The following is a 22367-nucleotide window of genomic DNA, read 5'->3' on the forward strand; positions in this document are numbered from 1 at the left end:
GAGAGACAGAACTGAACAGAGTGAGAGAAGTTTTATTGATGGGTAAGATACAGATGAGAGCAGAGGCCTGAACCGAGACCGGACACACACACACACACACACACACAAACACGTCTGGGCTCGTTGGTAGAAAAGACGTGTTTAATTTGGGCTGGTTGGAAATTTTGCTACAACAAAAAAATTATTTATAGCAGAAAACAATCTGCTAAAAAGAAAAACTAAGTAAAGAACCAGAGACGATTAAATAAAAAGCTACTTTGAAGAAGACCTCAGTTGCTTTCTGAGCATCTCTGCTTCATGTTAGACAAACGGAGGTCCACTTCTATCTAAGAAGAACTAAAGAATCACTTTCTACTGGTCTACAACACAAGATCAACAGACTTCACCGGTAAAATAATACGTTTTAAGACAACAGATCAAATCAGACCACAGACTAAAGGCACATGTACTTTGGTCCCAACAGGCCTCCTCCCAAAACCAGAGACCAAGACCAGAATCGCATGAAACCGTGTCCAAACAGACAGCATCAGCATGCATCCTGTGTATGTTTTATGTGTGTGTGTGTGTGTGTGTGTGTGTGTGTGTGCACCCACTAACATCATGGTCTGTAAAAGACTGGGATTTAAACTTTGCAGGAACCTCTATTCTTTGATGAAAGCTTTGGATCCTCACTATTAGTGCATGTCAGCAATGTGTTGATGTCACTACTAGTAGAAAGGAAACGTCCTCACAGAAGTGGTACGATGCCGCTTTGAACCCGATCGTGTACAAACAGCTGAAAGTCTGCCAGTTAAGAAAAAACTGCCTCTGAAATTTAGAAACTGCAAGACAAGTAGTTCCCTTTAAAGGATTTCTGGGTACTGAAGTCCTCAAAACGTAGTTCCATCTGGTATTTAATTAAACTACATTTTAGAGTGCAGCAAAATGGTCAAATCGGCAAGCTGTTCTAGTGAAGGGGCGCCAACATGCCTACAAAGTATAAAAGTGGGTGCTGGTAATGTAAAACTGGTCATATTTACATTTAACTTGAACCTTTAGTAACAACCCCATCTACTCCCTCATGCTTGTCGCTTGGAAAAATGCTGTAAAAAAAAAAAAACCCAAAGTGCACAAATGAACATTTGGAGAAGTGAACCAGCACACTGAGAATGTGTCAGAAACTGCACGCTGACGACAGCCGCCTACCAGAAAAGGAGCGAGTCGGCATGCGGTAGACGACGTGGAGGTGATGAGTCCGTCATGATGGAGATGTGTTGGAGTTACTACCACAAAGAACGGTGAGCACGGACATCGGATGGGAGTTTGGGGATCAAAACGGTGTTTGATTGGGAACACTAAAGAATTGGTAGGTGGCTCAAGTAGCGACACAATGTACAGAGAAAAAACAGATCACAGGAAGCAAAGCCTCAACTGGAAATTCAAGGAAAAAGTGACTCAGACTAGACTGATAGATTGATAGGTGGATAGGGCAATGCAACAAAAAAAAAAAAACAGGTATTTCAAATGATAAAAGATTCAATTCAAAACTCTCCGCTGCTCTAAAGAGTGACAGCAGGCTTTGGTCAACAGTGTGCTCTGTAGCCACACCCACCCAGCAGTGATGTCACGCTGTACTTTTATATCACTGCAGCCAGGTGACGAGCTGAGCCACGGGAGATAAACACAACACTGTAGTTGCTCTTTAAGATGCTCACAGTATGTGCTGCTTCTACTGGGCAAGAATATTTGCTCTGTGGATTTTGGATTTCTCTCAATATTTTACCTGAAATACTTGAACATTTCTAATGTGTTACGTTGCGTTTGAAGCTTTTGGACATCGAAGCACATTTCAGTGATACACAATATCGTACTGTCAAATTAAAGGGTCGGGGAAAGCGCAGAGGAGGTTTAACGGAAAACGTAGAAGAGATGACAAATGGTAGTGACTTCCTCGCTCGTCATAGATCTTAAGGTTTAGGAGTCAGCTGTGGGGCTCAGATGGTAGACTTTGAAAAGGAAACTTTCAGGTGGTGATTCCCTCCCATGTCGTAGTTGTGGAGTTCCATCAGAGTCTGGATGGCCTCCTCTGCTGACGTCATCTGGATCAGGGCCATCTTACGATCCCTGGTGAGGAAAGAGACAAACAGTTCAAGAAGAGTGCACTGCCTGGTGTGTCCGAAAGAGCGTCACAGTGAAGTGCTTCTTACTGGAAGAACTTGAAGGCCTTGACGGTTCCTCCACTGTTGGAGAACAGAAGACGTAGGTCATCCTCTCCGACTGCATCCCTGGACATCCAAAGACAAGCTGTTAAAGGTGTTGAAGCAGAGTAGCATGAAGCCAAAGTGATCTCACTGATTTGATGAACGTGTGTAGTGGATGTACTACCGGACGTTGGAGAGGTGAAGAGTTGCAGAGGGAGGAAAGATGTTCTGGAAGTTTTTGGATCCCGGCTTCTTAAAGCGATGGAGTGGTGAGCCAGAAAAATCTGTCCAACAGAAAAAAGAAATATATATATACAGTATATACTGTATATACACAGGTGCTGGTCATATAATTAGAATATCATCAAAAAGTTGATTTATTTCACTAATTCCATTCAAAAAGTGAAATTTGTCTATTATATTCATTCATTACACACAGACTGATATATTTCAAATGTTTATTTCTTTTAATTGTGATGATTATAACTGACAACTAAGGAAAATCCCAAATTCAGTATCTCAGAAAATTTGAATATTACTTAAGACCAATACAAAGAAAGGATTTTTAGAAATCTTGGCCAACTGAAAAGTATGAGCATGTACAGCACTCAATACTTAGTTGGGGCTCCTTTTGCCTGAATTACTGCAGCAATGCGGCGTGGCATGGAGTCGATCAGTCTTTGGCACTGCTCAGGTGTTATGAGAGCCCAGGTTGCTCTGATAGTGGCCTTCAGCTCTTCTGCATTGTTGGGTCTGGCATTTCGCATCATCCTCTTCACAATACCCCATAGATTTTCTATGGGGTTAAGGTCAGGCGAGTTTGCTGGCCAATTAAGAACAGGGATACCATGGTCCTTAAACCAGGTACTGGTTGCTTTGGCACTGTGTGCAGGTGCCAAGTCCTGTTGGAAAATGAAATCTCCATAAAGTTGGTCAGCAGCAGGAAGCATGAAGTGCTCTAAAACTTCCTGGTATAAGGCTGCGTTGACCTTGGACCTCAGAAAACACAGTGGACCAACACCAGCAGATGACATGGCACCCCAAACCATCACTGACTGTGGAAACTTTACACTGGACCTCAAGCAACGTGGATTGTGTGTCTCTCCTCTCTTCCTCCAGACTCTGGGACCCTGATTTCCAAAGGAAATGCAAAATTAGCTTTCATCAGAGAACATAACTTTGGACCACTCAGCAGCAGTCCAGTCCTTTTTGTCTTTAGCCCAGGCGAGACGCTTCTGACGCTGTCTGTTGTTCAAGAGTGGCTTGACACAAGGAATGCGACAGCTCAAACCCATGTCTTGCATACGTCTGTGCGTAGTGGTTCTTGAAGCACTGACTCCAGCTGCAGTCCACTCTTTCTGAATCTCCCCCACATTTTTGAATCGGTTTTGTTTCACAATCCTCTCCAGGGTGCGGTTAACCCTATTGCTTGTACACTTTTTTCTACCACATCTTTTCCTTCCCTTCGCCTCTCTATTGATGTGCTTGGACACAGAGCTCTGTGAACAGCCAGCCTCTTTTGCAATGACCTTTTGTGTCTTGCCCTCCTTGTGCAAGGTGTCAATGGTCGTCTTTTGGACAACTGTCAAGTCAGCAGTCTTCCCCATGATTGTGTAGCCTACAGAACTAGACTGAGAGACCATTTAAAGGCCTTTGCAGGTGTTTTGAGTTAATTAGCTGATTAGAGTGTGGCACCAGGTGTCTTCAATATTGAACCTTTTCACAATATTCTAATTTTCTGAGATACTGAATTTGGGATTTTCCTTAGTTGTCAGTTATAATCATCAAAATTAAAAGAAATAAACATTTGAAATATATCAGTCTGTGTGTAATGAATGAATATAATAGACAAGTTTCACTTTTTGAATGGAATTAGTGAAATAAATCAACTTTTTGATGATATTCTAATTATATGACCAGCACCTGTATATATATATATATAGCCGTCCAATAACAGTGACTGATACTGCTGGTGGTTGCTATCGTCTGATGAGCATTTTGTCTCTGAACTCAAACTCCAGTCTTGCATCTCAAGTTGCTCGGCGGGCTGTAAACATTGAGCAACCCTCGGCAGGGAAGACTTGGCCGGAGCGGATAAACACACGTTCTTGTATACTTGTGAGGATCAATCACTCTTAACCCCTTAACAGCAGTTTGAAAAGAGCTGCTTGAGGGTTCGGACTTATTTGAACTGAAACTTGTCCTCACAAAGATAGAATTACTATACATTACCAGACTGTTCGTGGATCTGATCTGGCTGTTGAAAAACTCTTACCTTTAGTGAGCAGCTGGTCATCCAATCCTTCTCTGGGCAGAGCCACAGTCTGATGTTTAGACAGAGTCACTCTCATCACTTTACCAAACACCTTTTGACCATTCAAGTGGCTCATTGCTGCGGGTGAGCAAAGACAGAAATATGGAATGAGTGTGAAAGGCGTTTTCTGATACATCAATCACATCACATGCATGAAATTGCTTTGTGGTAAAAAATGTATTGAGGAAGTGACCGATGCTACAGTGGTTTTCAACAAGTAAACCTTGAAATTAAAAGTGATAGTTGACATTTTAATCGTTGCCCAGCACTAATATAAATATCTAAATAATCCTATTTTGCAGGCCGATACTAGTGACCGATAATGCTGCTGCATAAACTCACCCAGCTGAGCCTGGTTGCCATCAGACAACTGTATCAGAGCACTGTCCTTTTTGTTGTAGAGGATCTTCACCCTCTGGACGTCACCATAGACTCCTGAAGGTAGAGAGAGAGCGAGAGGCAGACCAAGAGAGGGAGAGAGAGAGAGAGAGAGAGAGAGAGAGAGCAGGGTGGAGCAGAAGATGAGGACAGAACAGACAGAGCAGGAGAGATGGAGCCGACCAAGATAAAAAAGGAGAGGTGTGAAGGATGGAAGGAATAAAGTTAGTGCAAGAAAGACAAACGATAAGAAAAGATGGAATCTTCCCATTTCACTTCCACTAGAAACTCAATCAAACCCTTCTGTATACCGAGTGGTTTAATCTGTCAACCAGCGAGACACATCAGCTGAGCTTGACCATTGACATACACCTGAAAGTGGGGATTCACAAATCCAGCTTGAAGACTGGCGATTATAAATGTACTACCATGAATGGACAGTGTGAGAAAAACAACTTTTAAAACACATGCACTAGCCTAAGAAAGGACATGTTGTACAGTGAAACATGTGCAGTAAATGCAGAAAGAAGACCTGAACAACAATTAAGTTCTTTTTAGGCCTTTTATGCAGATCATTTTAGACTTTTTAAAAGATCTGTGGAGCTGAGCTAAAACTGCTCCAACAAGTGGAAGGACTACATATTGTAATACTGCTGGCTGGTAGACGGTCTAATGTGACCGATGAGAAGGTGAACTGTGACTGCACTTGATTGGTACAAAATCTGGAGAAAAAGGCAAAGAGAGTCTTAGTGAGAACACTGGACAGTCATGACCAACTTAAGCAATAAAGTGGTGAGAACATAAACACTGCAATAATCCATAGAGACTCCAGAATAAATGACTAGACAGTCCACTCACAGAACAGAGTGTTATTAGAGAGCGGTATTTTATTCCAGCATCTTAGGCCAAGCTGAGTTTTAGTTACTTATGGAATTAAATGCCATGATTAAATCTTTTCTATCTCGCTTTTTGCATTACAAAATAAGAGCTCAATGAGAAATAAGAGGTTTTTTTGCATTGTAGATTAGCAATTTGGGTATTTGCCAATTGACCCATCGCCGAGTCCCGCCCTCAAACGCAGACTGGCCAATGGTGTCGTAGCTACGGCCAGCTTTTCCCAGGGTCTGACCACTATCCAGCTCGGTAATAGCTCCATTGACTCATCAAATGAGTTTCTTCATCTTCAGGCTGCTTTAGTGGATTTGGAGCTTGTCGTGGTTAAACATGTGATAGTGATACTCGTTACACGGAGAGGTTGGAAGGAGATATACGTCTCTAAAACGTTACGTTTCTAAGTAAAAACCTGTGGAGCTAACATTAGCAGAGTACGTTAGCATATCATTAACTAGCATTAGCACTTCTATGCTACGCTAGCTACTGAATGTATACACATGCTGCTTTAGCTTTTTAATGGTTGTAACAGTGAATAAAGAGGAACAGAGTTGTTCCTTCATTTCATTGTTCTGTCTGGATCATTAGGTGATTTTTACACTGATCTGTAGCTTCAGCTTCCATCTTTATCTTCTAGTTTTCACTGCTAATTCAGTTTGACATCCTGGAAATATCCTTAAACACACAGATATGTATTGAGGGAGTGCAGTTAGTGACAGTGTGGGCTCCATGGTAGCTCTGACAGCTTGACGGAGTAGCAGCAGGGGCCGGGGCTTAGGGAAGGGTCAAATGGGCACTGGATCACTTATGGAGCACCACCCTACTCCTTCCCTTCATCTAACAGATCGGTTGTGTTGTCCCATCAGGGCTCTAATGACGTATCATGTGCTAATTATTGTTACTGCAAACTGCAGCTGTTTCACATTCAACATGTTTTCCGTATCGTTTTCTTTGCAGTTGGTATTGTGGAGCAGCTGCAGGAGGTGCTGGCTTGGCAGTGACAAACCTCAGTGTTTATTAGATTTGGAGGTTTCACATCACATTTTCGTATGAGCATGACATCACATGAATGATTTTGGTGTCTTTGTTCTCATCAGTTTAGAGATAAGATGACCAAACAGACAATCCCAGACTCACTTCTCATTCAAAGTAGAGACAGTTGCGTACAATATAAGAGGGAGGCTTGTAGATACACGGAGATAAGGAGGAATAGCGTGTCCACGACATCACTGAGGAAAGTGAACAAAATTGGATTAACAGAGAGAGATATACAGATAGAATAGTAGAGGTTGAACATACCGAAGAGGGTAAAGATACTTTGAGGCGTGACCATCTTTAGAGAGAGAGACCGCAGAGCAGAGGACAGGAAGAGGAGGAGCAGAGGAGGAGGAGGAAGAGGAGAGACGAAGGTAGAGATCAGACCGCCCAGCGTTGGACGAGGGGGGAAGGTGGTGGTTTCCATGGTGATGAGGGGTGGAGCAAAGATGGAGGGCATGGGGAGAGGGTCAAAACGGCAAACCCAAAGTCGGGTAGACCAGAGTAAGACAAGTGAACAGAGGAAAGGAGGTGGAACCAAAATTGGGTAAACGTACATGATGGGGGAGGGGTTTAAGGGGAGTGTGTAACATTAAAGGGCGTTTGGCCGAATGGAGAGAAAATAAATGTGTTAAGGGAGGAGGAGGAGGAGGGGAAGATAGGAGGCGGGGAAGGGAGAAAGGAGGAGAGGAGGACAAAAACCAAAGCAGAGGTCAGTAAACAGAGCATCAGTGGAACATCAACGGAGTCTGAATGATTCACACGCACACACACACTTCTTCCAGTTCTGTTATCGCACGCACATTCCCTGCTGGATGCATTCATCAGTGAGGAGAAGAACAGATGGGACGAAGGTAAAAAATAATAAATAATGAATAAAGCATGAGATAAATAAGAGAATGAAAGGGATTGGCAGGAGATATCAAACCAAAAGGGGGCAGAGCCATGAAGCAGATGGCCAACCAGATCCCATGAAGGTACCGGTACCAGAAGGACTGCTGACTATGACCGACGGAGACACGTGTAGAGGAACTGTATATACAAACAACGCAACTCCAATTTGATTACAATGAGATATTTTCATTGTTTTCAAGGTAGAAAATCCTCATTAACAAATCTCACTACTAAATAATGGAACATGGGTCAGTTTGACATGTTTCTTTTGGTTCAGCAGGATGTCCAGCAGGAGACCTGTGTCGTCATGGTATCAACTGCCTTTGAATTTGACGCTCGCTATATTAAGTTACCAGAGTCCACGACTGATAAAGGTTTCAGTTTGTGACACGTCACACTGCCTTCAAAATCATATCTGGACGTCCAAGATTCTTCACCTTGAAGTTTGGAGATCATTTCCACGCCACATATTAAAATACAGGACAGTGAGAATCCATCATCACTGGCAGATGTTTTGTATTAAAATGTTTGTTTTGGGTCTCGCAATTAAAGGGGTACAACGGCCATTTTTTTAAAGAAAAGTATATTTTTCAGGAGGTGCGAAAAGATGCTAGCAAAAATACTGCAACCTGTTTATGAACGTGCATACTGCGAGGAGAAGAAATAAATAGAGGATAGAATTTCAAGAACTTTTAAACAAATAAACATGATGTTCCTTTCTGAATCCATTTATTTAAACAATTAACACGTATGAGACAAGGAAACTGTGTCATTCCTTTCTCACCTCTTGTCCACTGGAACAGAGAATCCATGACAGGATTTCAGCACATGTTGTGACCATCATCACGGTTAGCAGCAGGCACGCCATGTTCTGTTTGGTAGCTAGCTAGTTAAATAGGAAGTAGCGTTAGCTATCTAGGATAGTCTAGCTGGTGTGCTGTTCCTCTGTTTTATAAGTGTGTATTGTTTTCATAAAACAGATTCAGATAGTAACCGCATGTTTTGTGTGTGTGTGTGTGTGTATATATATATATATTTTTTTTTTAATTTATTTTTTATTTTTTTCTGTTTTAAATGGCCGTTGTTCCTCATTAAACCTCTAAACAGTAAGAAAAGTTAGTCTCAGCTACCTGGAATCAGTGTACTGCCTGAAACAGATTAAAATCCAACCAGGGATGTTAATCTGTCCATTTGATGACACAGTTGAGAAAGTGACCGGAAAACTATCCCCTGGACTCAACACTCACAACATGAAGAATGGCCACACCACAGTCAACCACTACCGAGCCACTGGTATGTATTGAGCACACTCCCACGCGTGTGCAGGAGCTGCTGATTGGTCAGCGGAGAGAACAGCGTGCTGCACCGAGACTTTACCAGAAGAGTGAAAACCACCACTCCACCATGGAGTCCCCCTCAAACAGGGAGAGGGACAAAGACAGAGAGATGGAACACACACACACAGATAGTGTAGGTATAGAGGTACAGATGTAAGAGTAGGCGCACATTCAGAGCTAGAGAAGAAACTGAAAATCGACAGAAGAAACAGAACTCTAAGGTAATAAAAGTATGTCGGTGTTCAGTTCAGAGAAAACCGCACAGCTTTGAAAACAGAACAGGTCTCATATAAAGACGTAATGTAGTTAGCCTCTGTGACAGTCCATGAAGAACAAAAATCTATCTAGAGAACGGGACAGAGGACCGACCAGGGTAGATGGTCAGCTTGGGCGCTTCCACTTTGATCATGAGCAGATCTGGTCCCTTTGCAGAAAAAAACGCTCGCTTTTCCAATTTGCTGAATACGCCATGCAAGTGCACCTGGCTTTTCACAGGAATGGGAGATGACACTCTGATTGCTTTAGTTCATGCTACGCCCAAAACACACCTATGAATAATTAAGAGACAACCCATTTGCCCATTGCACCTAACATTGCGCCCAGATTACGTGCCATTTAACTAGCAAAAGTGGAGTTGGACGCGCATTAAATGCACATGTGCCATGCACCCTTATGGTTTAAGACTATGTATTATACTCAGACAGTTTATGGCCCATTATGAATCTATCATAATTACAAAACAGACTATATGTGGCTCAAAGAGTGGAGCTGGTCTCCAGTCTGTACGTCGGTACTGAAAAGCCAAAGTTCCTGAAGGCTGTACCATCGGTGTGTGAGTGTGCATGAGCATTTAGATTAGAACCTAACGAGCAGAAGGCACCTTGCGAGGCAGACTTGCCATTAATGTATGAATGTGTGCGCGTCTGGGTAAATGTTGACATGTGGTGCTGAGGACGAGAAAGTCCATTTCCCATATCTAGGTGGAAGATAAATCACGCTGTGAAGCTTAGCACACAAACAACCAACACACAGGAATACACACTACTATCAACTCCAGAATATCATCCAATGGCGTCTGTTAAATAGTAAAGACAATGAGTGACTCAGAGCAGAGACGCGTACTCATTCACAGCTATGCGTATGGCTAGTGTACCTCTTCATTCAGGTTGGATGCCAGCAGGACTCCTGACACTCCGGACCCAGACAGAGCGACGCGGCCGGCTGCTGCTGCTGCTGCTGCTGCAGCGCTCAGAGGACTGATGGCTCCTGTTAGAGAAGAAGAGACCATGAACAGGTCAGAGTCATGTCACATGTAATACAGCAGCAGAGAAGTACACTCACACATTTAACACTAAAAAGACAAACACACATGATTACGCCCTTCTACAGTAGATTTAGGTCAATGGAAATAGAATGCAAACGGCTGTCTAACAACTACCCCAGAGTGCTACGACACTAAAACGCATGCACAGAAATCTAAATGAAAACACCATATTGATTAAAATACACATCGCTACAAAAGCTACTACAGTAATGAACTTGATCTACACTGATTGTAATGTAGAAGGCATTATTCAGCCACAAGTAGTTTGAGCATGGTGTTTGCCTTATTGAGCTCGAACATCAACCAACCTGAAGCCATTGAGATAAAACACACATTCCAGCCCGAGCACATTCAGACAACCATGACAGGACAAGAGAGAGGACAGCAGACAGAGTGATGGACAAACAGAATTAAGTTCAAAAACAGAGAAAAGATCAGTACCTCCACCCTGAGAGAGGGAGAGAGAAGATGAGTAGCCTCCTCCACTAGAGTAGGAAGCTAGCGCTCCGGATGGGGTACCTACAAGACAAGGACAACACTTATCTAACCAAACAGTACAATTATCACAAGAAGACAAACCAGCAAGTCAGTAAATGTTAAAAATACAACAGTATTATAGCATAAAGAGTAAATATTGGTTCTCGTGACAACCCTAGTCAAACATCTTTATAATATTGTTTAAACCCAGAAAATATGATGACAGAATATGTAAATGACATTGATACACCACCCAGCAGGAGCATCATCTACCGACGCAGCAAACAGTAATCCAGACAGATTCTAAATGCATCACAAACATGTGTGCTTTCACTTTCATGTTGCTGTTGGGGGGGGGGGGGGGGGGGGGGTTATTTATTAAGAGGGGAAATACAGGACTCATACACCACCATGCATCTTTAGAGGCAGGCTTCTGTCCCCATGGATACTGATGGATGCTTCATTCACACGGCTGCTGTGTCATGTTTTGTGTTAAGATGCTGAGTCCACTTGAAACACACCGTCAGTCGTATCACTGCACTACAGGACTACTTTTTTAGCTGCTTTACTGTACAAGGGCAACGCAGAAACCGAGTCTGGCCTCCAGATGACCTCATCACAGCCTGCGCTGAAGACAGAATGGTGAAACAGGAAGCAGCGAGACACCAGTCTGTCTGCAATAGCGCTCTGAGCTCCGGTGTCGACCGTCAGTGATGTCCCAGATACTACTTTTGAAGTGTTCAGCTGAATGTACCACAAACGCATGACAAATTAACATACCAAAGCTTCTGTGCTGCATATACTCTCTAACTACTTGTGGAGAACAGTTTTTGTAGTATTTCTGCTCGCTGCTGTTTCCCACTGTAAGCCCATGTGTCCGTGTCTCGCCACAACAAATTCCACATTTACCTCTAAACTGTCATTTTACTGGATTCCAGCAAATTGCTGTATTTAGCCATCACGACACCTCTGCCAGGGTATCGCTGATTGTTTTGAAATAGGAATCCCGTATGTGTTGTGTTTTTTTCCTATTGTGACGCACAAATCACTGATGCACACTAACAAAGGAATAACCTCGTGCATGAACGGGGCCATCAGTGTGACAGGTCAGTAGTATGGATACCCTGGAAGGAGATTTGAATGGATGTGGTGGAGACAGAGGTGTATTTACCCAATAGAGAATGATCCTTGTTGACCGACTCTCCGTCCCCGGTAGGGAGGTCGGGTCTGGTGTAATCGCGACTCTTGTCGTTGTTGTATTTGACGTTGAGGTTGACCAGTTTACTGAAGTCTATCCGCAGAGTACAGCATGAATTATAGATGTTCTGTCCATCCAGAGACTGGAGTAGAGGTAGTGGAAGAGGGAGAAAGAATCACAATAGTGTTTCAATAATTGGATAATGATAGGATTGTGACAAAGATTCACACTAAGAAGGACATCTTACAGTTATGAATCAGCCAGGCTGATGTATTGGTGCAGCTCTACTGCAGCGCATGTTAAAGGGCTGAAAGGTTCGACGTGAACTGCCTGGTTTGAATGTTAGGCACTAACGGGCAGAATGAAGACTTCTGTTAAATCACTGAGATTCAACCTGAAATGCGATTCATTTTACATACGAGTGAACCACCAACACTGGACATGTACTGAGAGTGGCCATGAGTCCATCAAAACCTGTTACTGCATCGTAAAAAGATTCAAATCTAAATCTGTTGTTTAGCCATTTAACGAGGGATTTGAATATAAAAAAGGAAATAAGGTTGCTGATGTGACGGCCAGACGTTACACATGAGTGTGATCCTACCAGTTTAGCCTGCTGCGCATTGACGGGGTCGCTGAACTGCAGAAGAGCCTGGAACTGGTTGTTCTTGGTGAAAGTTATAATCTTCATTACGGTCCCGAACTTACTGAAGATCTGGAAGAATCAACAAATAGAGAATAACTAGTAAACATGACCATGCTTGATTTAAATCACAAACCTAATTTCCAACATTCACATTTAAAGCTATGCCGACACTAGGGCTGTACCAAAAAGGTCAAATCAGGCTACACTACTATCATTAGTATTATACTATTGATAGAATTAGATTCTAGTGGTGGCTGTGTAGGATTGTTTCTGACTGGATCCAAACACTTAAAATAACTTCAGAGCGTTTTGAAGTCAAAAAGTCAAAATCTAACGAAAGAACATGGATGTAATAATTTACACTATGCACAAGATAAATTATCTTATGAAATATTCTGCTTCAATCCATATTTGTTGGCGTTTAGCCGTCAATAACGGTCGAGCAGCAGTCTAACAGCACCATAGATTACATTTATATAACCACCATAAGTATGTGATGATATCTGAAACTATGACGACAGACATTCAATGGTCATTCAGAAACCTCAATAGAACCTTATGAATAACTAAAAATAAAAAAAGCCCGAGCAGACACACAGTCATTATCACAAGTCAACCAGTATGCGCTTTAAAAGGCCTAATGTGAAAGTAGATATCTTATCTCTTTTTTTGCTTTAACGATGCCGTTTGCTTTTTTTCATACCAAGAATATCCAAACATTAGGGGAAATAAGAACTTGACCATTGGACTGTGTATGTGTATCATCCTGAATGGTGTTTGGGTTTTACCTGTTGTAGAACGTCCAGTGTCACAGGATAAAACATGTTGTCGATGATAATTCGCAGGACAGGGCTGGGGGGTGGAACTAGGTCCAACACTCCAGGGTCAGAGGACGGAGAGCCTCCATCCTGAACCGCTGACACTGCCTGCAACACTGCCTGGGCCCTCTGGGTGGAAAGTAAAAGATGCATCACGAATGGGAAGGCATCAAGTCCCACGTCAGTGTAACCCTGGTGTGGGTGAAGGACAGTGCTTGGTGGATTAGTATACCTGGTTCAAAGCCGAGTCTGTTTTCAGCTCCTTATGGTTGGAGTACTGGATGAAGACGGGAGTGTTTCTGACCTGAATAGAATACGATCGGAGGAATACACAGTTCGGTTAGTAGCACTCAGAACATGAACAGAAATGATTAATAACGTGTAACAGGAATGGACACTGATGTATTTCAGACCTGTGGCGTGACAGCTGCGTAGTAGTTCACCATAGTAATGGCTGCTTCTTCTGTGCCCAACTCCAGGAACGCCTGCAAAAACACAGCAACAGTGAGCTCTCATAGATGACAAATCACCTCCAGGACAATGTGTCACTGTGTGCAAAAGACTGTTCCTGTTCCGTCTTCACATCAGCGTATTGGCTGGTGGAGTCTTGCTGTAGTTTACCTGGTTTTTCCCCTTCAGCATCAGTATATTGGTGACCTTTCCGAAGGGCAGCCCCAAGGCAATGACTTCAGTCTCTGACACTTCATTGGGAAGTTTCCTGATGTGGAGAACTCTAGAGGGGGGGGATTCGTCCAGTCGCTGTTTCTTACTGTCACTGCCGTTCGCTGAACATGAACACAAATAACACAAATGATCATATGGTACCATGACTCTAGAATAAAGCTGAAGTCAGAGTACAGCACAAGCGTAAATACTAAAATGAATGACGACTAAGCTCCAATTAGCTGCTTCACTTCCAGAACCCTGGTATTGTGCATGCTGGCTCACTGTCACACCATCATGAGTAATCTTAATACTTTTGACTATTTGATAATTTATTAGATTTGTAATGTGATCTAGAATTTCAAAGTTGTACTGTTAGATACTTGCCCCAAAATATGATCGGACCAGATTTCAAGACTTTAGCCCAGGGGTGGGCAAACTTTTTGGCTCGGGGGCCACATTGAGTTTTAAAATTTGACAGACGGGCCGGGCCAGTAGCAGATGAATGGAGTGTTTGTGTGAACTAATATAAATTACAAGTAAAATTTAATTTCAGTGGGAACAGTGTTGTTGGTCACCCTTTTTAACCAGTGCGTCAACGTTTGGTGTCAGTTTGGTTGTGGCAATTCTCAGAACAGATCTGAGGTGTTCATCAGTTAGCTGGGATCTTACACGGTATTTTTTTATCGTATTAATGCATATTTAATCGTGCACTTAATTATTAAGCAGTCATTTTTGACACAGTGTTTTTAGTGTAAAGGTTAATAACTGTGGTCTTTTTAGCAGTTGGATTCTTTGATCGGATCATACAAATACTTGACTGTCACATCTAACATTATCAGAGCTCTGCTCTGTAATGTCTTTCCTTGTCTCTCCCCCCTGTGTCACGGTGTGGGTACATCTCACTGGCGTCAGGAAACGTATCAGAATACCCTTATTTTATTGGCTAAACTGCATCACGTGACGTGATTTACACCGCATTGGTCGGTGTTTTTCCTGCATCGCTGAACAAGTGCTGTAAATGCTGGAAAGGAGCGTGAATAACTCCGCTGCATAAAGCAAAGTCCCGCAACCCACTGAAAACGGGTCCGCGACGAACCACCAGTTGAGAATCACTGGTCTACAGGATCGTGAAGAGCGGTGAACAGCTGTTTGTGTGGCGTGTCTTCCGTCTCTTCCCGTTTCCTTCACCTACATTCCCCTGGGTCCTAAGCCCCTCCCTGTACAGCTTCTTATCACCCTCTTTGCAACAATGTACATTTATAACAAATACCACACATATTACGGTAATCTGCGTTGCATATGTGTCAAACTCTATCGGTGCATCTCCGGTCTGTCTTTGTTCATCCTGCATCGCTCTGTTCTGTTCTTTAATGTAACGTAACTGGAGCGACGGAGCCTCTCCCAGCTGTTAGCAGACTGTTGTGCTAGCAGGCTCGCGAGTGAGCTGTACCCAGCATGCAGTTCGGCGGGGAAATTTTATAAATGTACAATTATTAGTGTTACAAATTGTTTATGTGTCACAGACTGTTGTGTGCTGTGGTGTTTTTCTCTGTTAAAGAGCGTTAGTTGTGGGTTGTTAATTGTTGTGTTATAAAGTTATGACCATGACTAGGCGTCCCTCTCAATACATATAAGACAACTAGCGCTGACCACTATAGCAAAGAATACATTTAGCTGCCTGTTGAAAGCAGACAGCAGTTGTTTCGGCTATGCACCGGTATAATGGTGTGTGAAGATGTGATATCATACGGGAAAAAAAAAAAGGTATACTGCCCAGCCCTATTCTTTATTATAGTATGGACAATTTTGTACCAATATTTAACGGGCCCGATTAAAACGCCCAACGGGCCGTAGTTTGCCCATGTCTGCTTTAGACCAATCAGAACAAATGTGACATTTTTCCTTATCATATTAAATATTATTATTTACCCATACACAAATGGGTAAATACAGAAAATAATTGATTGAAGCCCTCTAAACGTAATTTGTAAACCCATTTTATTAAAATGTGTTAAAAATGTTTTTTCCTCAAAACTAAGTTCTTCATTCAATATATTTTTGTTTCTACTAAAAAGCACGACTTTCTGTCTTTTTCACCATTCCAGTCCATTTGTGACCATGTTGGTGCTTACCGGTCACAGGGGTGGGGCTGCTACTGTACATGGTGAGCTCATCTGAGCCTCTCTGGAAAAACAAGAAAAAGGAAAAGAAATGTAACTTTCATATACATCCCAACTTCTGACGAATTCCAAAAATATTACTATTATAGGCAGAGTAACAAAAATACTAAACATTCATCAAACATTGATAAAGTATAATCACGGTCTGCCCTACTGAACGAAATATATAATACAACATTACTTTAATGGCTTTACATTTATCCCAATGAAATTACACCATCTGTCATTTAACACAAAGGATAACATACATCTTCATAGTATGTCATCTCGTTACATCACAGCCAACACTAATAAAAAAAAAAAAAGGTATTAAATCTATCCACCCACCCCTATGCTAAAAATCTAAAATCCAATGACATCCAGTCAATTTGTGAACAAAATCATGTAGACCGAGTAAATGCAAGTGTGTTCTAATGTAAAAAGTAAATATACTTGCCTTCACACCAACTGCAACATCACTGTCAACGGAGAACAAACAGCAAATAATGTTACTTCAAATTCTCAAGGAAAAGCAACCTCTTAATTCAAAGTAAAGGGGAGACTGGTGCTGTTATCCTGGATGATGGTGTTGTAGCATTTCTCTTTTAACTGTGTAACAGTTTCACAAAGTAAGAGGAAAAATCATGCAATTAAAGAGGTTGAAATATTATCGTTTTTAAAACTCCTAGCTCTTAATGTACAGAGAAGCTCATGCAGCCATGGAACAGTTGTATAGGTTCAATACTGAATTAGTTCACCACACTGATGTTGGTTATTTTTACCCGCATTTGCATCATTGCATGCTTTTGCCCATAACTAATAAACTGGGACAATATCCTGTCACACATGAACATAGATATTGTTCATCACAAAGATATCTCATACCATCATAGAGGCAAAGCTACTTCAAACACACCCAAAATACATCCGGACCAGTTCAATAATATCACAATTTAATCTGAAGATATTTGAAACCTCCCCACGCAAATGTAACAATTAAGCCATTCAGTGGCTTTTCAATTTATCTGACAAATAATGAACGCTGTTCACTTTGTATTACATTATTATGTTATTTTACACGTCTTTTCTGCGCATATGGTCGTCATGTTTATGTTCCAGTCACCTTCTCTCATATAATAGCCAACGTTGTATACAATAAGCCGGTGGAGGTCGCGTGTAGCATGCACGAGCTCCAGACAAAGGACCGAACTGACAGGTGCGCACGGCACTCCACGTCGGATAGGACACACGGGGCTAATACCGTGTTACACTAATGCTAGCCGACAATAATTGTCGCCATTTACTCATACGAACATTCATCCTTCATATGTTCCTCTCAACGGTAACGTCAGCTACATTAATCCAAAGTTAGCTGCGACATTAATCCAAAATTAGCTGTGACATTGCCGAAGTTAGAAGACCCAGGTGACACGTAAAACGTGCAGTAGAATCATGTTCTACCGTGTAGGGTTTCCTACTAGCAAGACAGCGTTGGACTGCCTCCTTTCTGAGTGGGGGATTGGTGCCGTTGTTTAGTTAGCATCATGGTCTTCGTAATATACAGTATAAAGGATCGCAGCTGAGCTAACAGTTAGCATATCTTAAATTAAGCACGGGGACGGTTCATTCTGCCCACGTCACATGCACAGCAGTGGGAAGTCCAACTAGAATCATTAGTTGTAATATTGACTCATTTACCCGTCCATTGCAGCTCTTTGTCCTCTTCTGTCTGTTGATAGTTCAGCACAATTCGATGCCTTGACAGTGACCAAAATGGGCGTTCTTCTTCTTGTTTGAGATTTATTGGCGGTTGGCAAACAATGAATTAGCGCATTACCGCCACCAACTGGTATGGAGCGTGGATCAGGATATCTAATAGGCTACTTATATAGAAATTTAAATTCAAAAGGAAAAGAAGAAAGAAACAAAACAAAACAACGGGCTCATATTTTCTTAATAATATTAATTAATCTAAGATATTGAAATAACACTCACTTTTTGTGTTATTTTGCAGAATATTCACTATATCCAACCGTACCTTCATCTTGCCGAGGTCTCCAATCAGCTGCCCTCTTTCCTGCTCATATTTCTGATATTGTACAATTACATGCTCTATTGTTTCCTCTTGCTCACAATAGTCGCATTTTCCTGTTTCGTGTTTACCAATTTTTTGAAGCATACCGTTTAGGCCAGTGTGTCTAAATCTAAGCCTTGATATCACTGCTTCCTCTCTCCTGTTCCTTCCTGCACATCTCATTTCTCCCACTTTCCTCTGAACTCAGTAAAACCATCGTCCTTTCCTGTCTTCTTCCCATTGCTTCAGCCACCTTTCCTTCAATCTCTGTTTAATGATACTTTTTGTTTCTGATTTACTAAAGCTGACAGCAACATTAGTGCAGCTATTTTTTGTGGCCTCTTTTGCAGCTTTATCTGCCATTTCATTTCCTATGACCCCAATATGTGCTGGTACCCATAGGAATATGACCGTCAGACCCATCATTTGAATTTTGTATAATGTTTGTTGTATTTCTATAAGGATGTCTGGTCTACTATCTGAATGGCTGTTCTGTAAGCTGGCTAATGATGAGCTTGAGTCTGAACAAATGATTGTCCTCAATGGTCTTGTGTCCTCTATCCACTGTAGTGCTAACATTATTGCCAGCTTTTCCCCTGTGTACACTGATCGTCCCTCAGTGATAATTTTACCTTTTTTAATATTAAATTCTGGGACAATAAATGCCACTACCTTGTTTCCTAAATTCTTTGATGCATCTGTAAAAACCTGGATATAACTGGTAACTGTCGATATGTGCCTGTATTGTATGCCAATTGAAATGATCCGCTCTACCCTTGTTCTTCTTTTTTAATAAAGTAAAGTCTACTGTTGCATCAGGAAGTATCCACGGTGCTATTGTTGGTAATGGGACTGTTGGACTGAAGTTTAATTTAGCTATGCCAAGTTCTGTTGCTTTCTGTGCTACTGTCCAGCCAAAGCTTCTTGTCTCCCTCTTCTTTCCCCAGCAAGGTTCTAACGTTTCTTGTGTTGGATGTTCTTCACTGTGTCCCTGTAGATTTGCCCAATAGCTCAATGCTAACTGTGTTCTTCGTAGTTCTAGCGGCATTTCACCCATTTCCACCTGTAATGCAGCCGTTGGGGTTGTTTTAAAGGCACCGCTGCATATTCTCATTGCCTGATATTGAATAATATCCAGTTTTTTAAGAGATGTGCTTGCTGCTGATCCATACACCACACAACCATAATCTAATATAGATCTAATTAATCCACTGTATATGGCTTTCAAAGCAGTTCTATCTGCCCCCCATTCACTTCCCATCAAACACCTCATTATATTTAATGCTTTTTTACATTTATTCTCTACTTTATTAATATGTACAGCTCATGTGATCCTTTCGTCAAACCACGAACCTACATATTTAAAGTGTTTTACTCTCTCCAATTCATGATTATATAGTTTTAGTTTTATTTCACTACCAATTTGTCTCCTTGTAAAGAACATTGTCTTTGTCTTATCTACTGAGAACTTAAAACCCCATTTATATGACCACTCTTCTTCAAAATGGCTCTCTGCAGTTTGTTTACTATGAATTCCACATTTCTTCCCCTCTTCCAAATTGACCCATCATCTGCAAATAGTGACAATCCCATTTTCAATTTCACTGAACACATCATTTATCATTATGGAGAATAGTAATGGACTGACAATATTACCTTGAGGTGTTCCATTTTCAATACCAACCTTTCCAGAATAGCTCTTTCCTACTCTGACTTCTATACATCTTTTGAATAAAAAATCCTTTATCCATCTATGCATTCGACCCTTATACCCAACTTGCAAAGTCTAATTAGTAACCCTTCTCTCCACATCATATCATATGCTTTCTCTATGTCAAAGAAGACAGCCACAACACTTTCCTTGTTTACCTGTGCTTTCCTAATTTCATGTTCTAAACTTAAAGCTGGATCTAATGTACTTCTCCCTTTCCCGAAACCACTCTGGTATTTGGATATATATCCTTTACTTTCTACATAATATATTAATCTTTCATTTATCATTTTCTCCATTATTTTGCAGATATTTGATGTTAACGCTATTGGTCTATAGTGCCCTGGGTTCATACAATCTTTACCGGGTTTGCGTATCGGAACTACAATAGCCTCCTTCCAGCTTTGAGGCAATTTCCCACCCTCTCAAACTTTATTATATAATTCGAGTAATATATCCTTAGAGGATTCACTTAGATTGCTTAACATTATGTGCTGGTCATATAATTAGAATATCATCAAAAAGTTGATTTATTTCACTAATTCCATTCAAAAAGTGAAACTTGTCTATTATATTCATTCATTACACACTGACTGATATATTTCAAATGTTTATTTCTTTTAATTTTGATGATTATAACTGACAACTAAGGAAAATCCCAAATTCAGTATCTCAGAAAATTAGAATATTACTTAAGACCAATACAAAGAAAGGATTTTTAGAAATCTTGGCCAACTGAAAAGTATGAACATGAAAAGTATGAGCATGTACAGCACTCAATACTTAGTTGGGGCTCCTTTTGCCTGAATTACTGCAGCAATGCGGCGTGGCATGGAGTCGATCAGTCTTTGGCACTGCTCAGGTGTTATGAGAGCCCAGGTTGCTCTGATAGTGGCCTTCAGCTCTTCTGCATTGTTGGGTCTGGCATTTCGCATCATCCTCTTCACAATACCCCATAGATTTTCTATGGGGTTAAGGTCAGGCGAGTTTGCTGGCCAATTAAGAACAGGGATACCATGGTCCTTAAACCAGGTACTGGTTGCTTTGGCACTGTGTGCAGGTGCCAAGTCCTGTTGGAAAATGAAATCTCCATAAAGTTGGTCAGCAGCAGGAAGCATGAAGTGCTCTAAAACTTCCTGGTATATGGCTGCGTTGACCTTGGACCTCAGAAAACACAGTGGACCAACACCAGCAGATGACATGGCACCCCAAACCATCACTGACTGTGGAAACTTTACACTGGACCTCAAGCAACGTGGATTGTTTGTCTCTCCTCTCTTCCTCCAGACTCTGGGACCCTGATTTCCAAAGGAAATGCAAAATTTACTTTCATCAGAGAACATAACTTTGGACCACTCAGCAGCAGTCCAGTCCTTTTTGTCTTTAGCCCAGGCGAGACGCTTCTGACGCTGTCTGTTGTTCAAGAGTGGCTTGACACAAGGAATGCGACAGCTCAAACCCATGTCTTGCATACGTCTGTGCGTAGTGGTTCTTGAAGCACTGACTCCAGCTGCAGTCCACTCTTTCTGAATCTCCCCCACATTTTTGAATCGGTTTTGTTTCACAATCCTCTCCAGGGTGCGGTTAACCCTATTGCTTGTACACTTTTTTCTACCACATCTTTTCCTTCCCTTCGCCTCTCTATTGATGTGCTTGGACAAAGAGCTCTGTGAACAGCCAGCCTCTTTTGCAATGACCTTTTGTGTCTTGCCCTCCTTGTGCAAGGTGTCAATGGTCGTCTTTTGGACAACTGTCAAGTCAGCAGTCTTCCCCATGATTGTGTAGCCTACAGAACTAGACTGAGAGACCATTTAAAGGCCTTTGCAGGTGTTTAGAGTTAATTAGCTGATTAGAGTGTGGCACCAGGTCTCTTCAATATTGAACCTTTTCACAATATTCTAATTTTCTGAGATACTGAATTTGGGATTTTCCTTAGTTGTCAGTTATAATCATCAAAATTAAAAGAAATAAACATTTGAAATATATCAGTCGGTGTGTAATGAATGAATATAATAGACAAGTTTCACTTTTTGAATGGAATTAGTGAAATAAATCAACTTTTTGATGATATTCTAATTATATGACCAGCACCTGTATATAGTGTCTGTCCAGCTCTCTCTGACTTTAATTGTTTCCATAATAAAAGTTTTTAAGGGAAACATCAGATCACGAAAACACAAATCTTTCTAATAAATGAAGAAAGTTGTTTGTGGTCGTTTTGTTGTTCAGTCTACAATGAACATTTATTGAAACCAGATGTTGAAT

At 41.5% G+C, this 22367-nt stretch overlaps 1 protein-coding gene and 1 long non-coding RNA gene across 7 annotated transcripts; both read right to left on the reverse strand.

Moving 5' to 3' along the window:
* Positions 1–12: 12 nt before the first annotated feature.
* On the reverse strand, positions 13–18122 carry LOC142935319 (polypyrimidine tract-binding protein 2-like). 6 transcript variants are annotated; one of them, XM_076079617.1, is made up of 17 exons: positions 18016–18122; positions 16775–16926; positions 16291–16342; positions 14114–14277; positions 13906–13977; positions 13725–13796; positions 13463–13621; positions 12633–12743; positions 12002–12170; positions 10795–10872; positions 10183–10295; positions 7063–7096; positions 4837–4929; positions 4456–4572; positions 2365–2464; positions 2187–2264; positions 13–2103 (listed from the first exon to the last, which is right to left on the reverse strand). In XM_076079617.1, exons 3-17 carry the CDS (start codon positions 16319–16321, stop codon positions 1974–1976), a joined length of 1521 nt encoding a protein of 506 aa, XP_075935732.1. In that variant the 5' UTR covers positions 16322–16342; positions 16775–16926; positions 18016–18122; the 3' UTR covers positions 13–1973. The 6 variants fall into 6 exon arrangements, 2 of the variants coding, with proteins under 2 accessions (XP_075935732.1, XP_075935725.1); XM_076079610.1 differs by having other exon boundaries at positions 16775–16796; positions 18016–18116; XR_012947839.1 differs by lacking the exon at positions 13–2103 and adding an exon at positions 2816–3310 and having other exon boundaries at positions 2227–2264; positions 16775–16796; positions 18016–18116.
* Positions 18123–20699: 2577 nt separating this feature from the next.
* LOC142933925 (uncharacterized) lies at positions 20700–22077 on the reverse strand. Its single transcript, XR_012947642.1, has 2 exons — positions 21260–22077; positions 20700–21172 (listed from the first exon to the last, which is right to left on the reverse strand). It is a non-coding gene; the product is annotated as an uncharacterized LOC142933925 (long non-coding RNA).
* Positions 22078–22367: the final 290 nt, after the last annotated feature.

The sequence above is a fragment of the Anarhichas minor genome, unplaced genomic scaffold, assembly GCF_050575085.1.
Source record: "Anarhichas minor isolate MPS153535 unplaced genomic scaffold, ASM5057508v1 ptg000006l, whole genome shotgun sequence".
Lineage (NCBI taxonomy): Eukaryota > Metazoa > Chordata > Actinopteri > Perciformes > Anarhichadidae > Anarhichas > Anarhichas minor.

Excerpts from the sequence above, each read along its gene's own strand:
- LOC142935319 (XM_076079610.1), bottom strand. Across the intron at positions 13,978-14,113 it reads TGCTGAAGGGGAAAAACCAG|GCGTTCCTGGAGTTGGGCAC; the intron begins GTAAACTACAGC and ends GTGTTTTTGCAG. Across the intron at positions 2,465-4,455 it reads TGACCAGCTGCTCACTAAAG|ATTTTTCTGGCTCACCACTC; the intron begins GTAAGAGTTTTT and ends TCTGTTGGACAG.